At 34.2% G+C, this 3179-nt stretch overlaps 1 protein-coding gene across 4 annotated transcripts in view; it reads left to right on the top strand.

Annotated features, from left to right (window-relative positions):
• LOC107689618 (vesicle-fusing ATPase) overlaps positions 1-3114 on the top strand; it is a 22740-nt gene extending 19626 nt beyond the window's left edge. For 3 of the 4 annotated variants that reach the window (XM_016487678.1, XM_016487679.1, XM_016487681.1), the window contains exons 19-22: positions 286-399; positions 760-815; positions 968-1019; positions 2747-3114. In XM_016487678.1, the coding sequence (XP_016343164.1) occupies positions 286-399; positions 760-815; positions 968-998 (201 nt within the window). In that variant the 3' untranslated portion in view covers positions 999-1019; positions 2747-3114. The remainder of the gene's footprint in view (positions 1-285; positions 400-759; positions 816-967; positions 1020-2746) is intronic. The other variant, XM_016487680.1, reaches the window with a different exon arrangement.
• The last annotated feature ends 65 nt before the right edge of the window (positions 3115-3179 follow it).

The raw sequence follows: 3179 nt of genomic DNA on the forward strand, positions 1-3179 counted from the left end.
TCTATCTATCTATCTATCTATCTATCTATCTATCTATCTATCTATCTATCTATCTATCTTCTGACTTTTTCTATCTATCATCTGACTTTATCTATCTATCTATCTATCTATCTATCTATCTATCTATCTATGGCATAAAAGCATGAGACAGGATGTTATTTCAGCATTCTAGTTTATTTATTGTTGTTAATTAGCCAGTAGAGGGCGATACCACCCTTTCTGTCACTTTATTTACATGCACAAAAATGTTACTATCATACTTTCTTTTTTTCTGTTCATTACAAGCTCCTGGGCAGCTTCACAGATGCTGAGAGAACCACCATTGCCCAGCATGTGAAAGGAAAAAGAGTGTGGATTGGAATTAAAAAGCTTCTCATGCTTATTGAGATGTCTCTGCAGGTAAACTTTAGTCTGTAAATACTATTGTGCACCATTGGGAGTCTCTCAAACCCAATAAATCTTTGGATTTATTTCTGCTAGAAGTATTCACCTAGAAATTCTCTCTAATTCACGTGCACTGGAACTTTAATGAGCTCAAGCAGTTTTCTAACATGCTTCTTGAAATGTGGTCTAAATAATTTAATTTATTTTCTGTGCTTTTTATAGCTGTTTCATGCACAGAAGAATCTGACACTACATCTAAAGTGCTGTCTAGCAATTTCATGAGCTCACTTCGTCTCGTGACAGTCACATGCAGAGAACCATATACGAGAAAATGAAAGTTTATTTATAGCATGTCGTGTTTACCCTCCTCTCTAGATGGATCAGGCGTACAGAGTCAGCAAGTTCCTCTCTCTACTCAAAGACGAGGGAGCGTGAGTACACTACTATGTTTATCATATGTTGCATATTTGGCACAACAATGTCTAATAACAGAGTTATTGCCACAGACTCACTGGATCACAAACCTGATGGGGAGTTAAACAGGCATTAAGCTTGTTTTATATTTGATTTTGTTAATTTACAGGCTGGATGAAAACAATCACATCCGAATTTAACTCTGCTGGTGAAAACTGATGGTAAGGGTGTCATCGTAACTATGTGTGTTGTATTTAGAGCCATGAGAGTAGTTGCTTTGAAATTTCTTGCTCCTTAGTTTTTCCCCTTATTTAAGATACAGAACCTGAAAACTAGTGTTCTATAGCAATTCCAAGCCAGGCAGAACCCGACCTCTTCATGTGCTTTGATAGCTGCTTCAAAAAGTTTTGGATCAGTAAGATTTTTTTTTATTCAGCAAGAATGCATTCAATTGATCAAAAGCAACAGTAAAGACATTAATAATGTTACAAAAGATTTATATTTCAAATAAATGCTGTTTTTTTACTTTTTATTCACAGAGGAATCCTGAAAAAAAATATATCAGGGTTTCCAACAAAAATATTAAGCAGCACAACTGTTTTCAACGCTAATAATGAGAATAAATATTTCCTAATTTGACATCACAGGAATAAATTATATTTTAAAATAAATTTAAATAAACTAGTGTAATGTTTAAATTGTACTAATATTTCAGAATATTACTGTTTTTATTGTATTTTAATGCAGCTTTGGTGAGACATTAAAAAAAAAAAAACATTAAAAAAAAGTATTGACCCCAAACCTTTGAATATCACCATATAAAAGATAATTTAATGCTGTGCTTATTAGATATGTTATATCTTCCACTCCACACATTTAAATATTCAGTGAGATAACATATAAAATTGTTTAGATCTTCCTGCTCAGGGCCTGCAGATGTCAGACTTTTCCACTGTGAATCATCACCGAATATATTTACTAGCGATTCAGTCTAGTGAAAGACAACACGCTGTTTTCAACTCATTTTACTTCTAGAATCGGACAAATTTTTAGGTGACAAAATATTCAAGAAAAAAGGAATGGAAAGATGAAAAAAAACATATCACATCCACGTTGTATTACAATAGAGTGCACATATTGTTATTTCAGGAACTGCGGTTTTCACAACAAGGATAGTTTTCACATGATGGTTTTACTTGATGTTAATACGTTTAAATTAATATATGAAATTATTTGGATATTATTTGAATAGTGAAATTTTTTTAAATTTTGCACTTTTGTGTCTAATGTTTTTCTTTATCAACTAAACTTCTATATGCAGAGTAAAATGGGCAAAAATGAACGAGTATGACAAGAATCTTACTGTAAACAAAAATGAACATAAATGAATAAAATTTAACACTGGATACTGGACATTGGGAGTTATATACCAGAATCGAGTCAGGTGTGTTAAACTTGCAACCGGATCAAGCTGTGACATTTACATTCAAGAGTAAATAAAAAAATATATATATACATGTGTGAATTATTCACAATAAGATTATTAACATGCATTTGGAAAAAAAAAAACTTTTCATTTCATGCCACCTTTAAAGGGAAGAATTAAAAAAATTAGAGGGATTAGGGATGTTACGAATATAACAAATGTTTTTATTTAGAACAGTGTGCACCAAACATGCACAATAAGAGTAGAAATGTGCATTAAGAACGAAAGTAGGGTTCTTTTTGAACTTTATCTCTTAGAAAAACAGTCAATATTGGTAATGATTGACTTTCAGATGGAAGCCATCAAAGTCACAGAGTCTGTGTGCCAGAGCTTGTCTGTAAATTTGGACTGTACCCAAACACCAAGGGGACGAGGTGAAACCCAAAACCAACTGACATGCAGTACACACTCCCACAGAATAAACTCTCTGCGCCTCCTCACGCTCCATCCTTCTCTCTGCAGAGATCGTGGTTTCTACGAGTAACAGAAGACAGGCGAGAGGGACGCCCAAGCTCTTCCTCCCAACTGCATGCTCCCCTGGCAACTACAAGCAAACTCCACCCAAACGACACCCTCACAATACAGATAACCTGACGGAGATCACACAGCCGTCCCTCATATCAAACCAATATCAAATATCGTCTTGTGCTTTGTGTAATATTTCTGTATGCTATAGTTTGTTTACATGAATCTACTCGAAGCCATCAAGATGTAAAAAATCAGATAAAAAAATATGTATATATGCTGCTGGATGCAGAACATATATAGCGAATCTATATCATGCAACGTGAAGCTCTAAGTAGGATATAAGAAAGCTGTTGGTGTGTGTATATACAGTGGGTACGGAAAGTATTCAGACCCCCTTCAATTTTTCACTCTTTGTTATATTGCAGCC

Source organism: Sinocyclocheilus anshuiensis, unplaced genomic scaffold, assembly GCF_001515605.1.
Source record: "Sinocyclocheilus anshuiensis isolate Anshui unplaced genomic scaffold, SAMN03320099.WGS_v1.1 scaffold813, whole genome shotgun sequence".
NCBI classification, from domain to species: Eukaryota; Metazoa; Chordata; class Actinopteri; order Cypriniformes; family Cyprinidae; genus Sinocyclocheilus; species Sinocyclocheilus anshuiensis.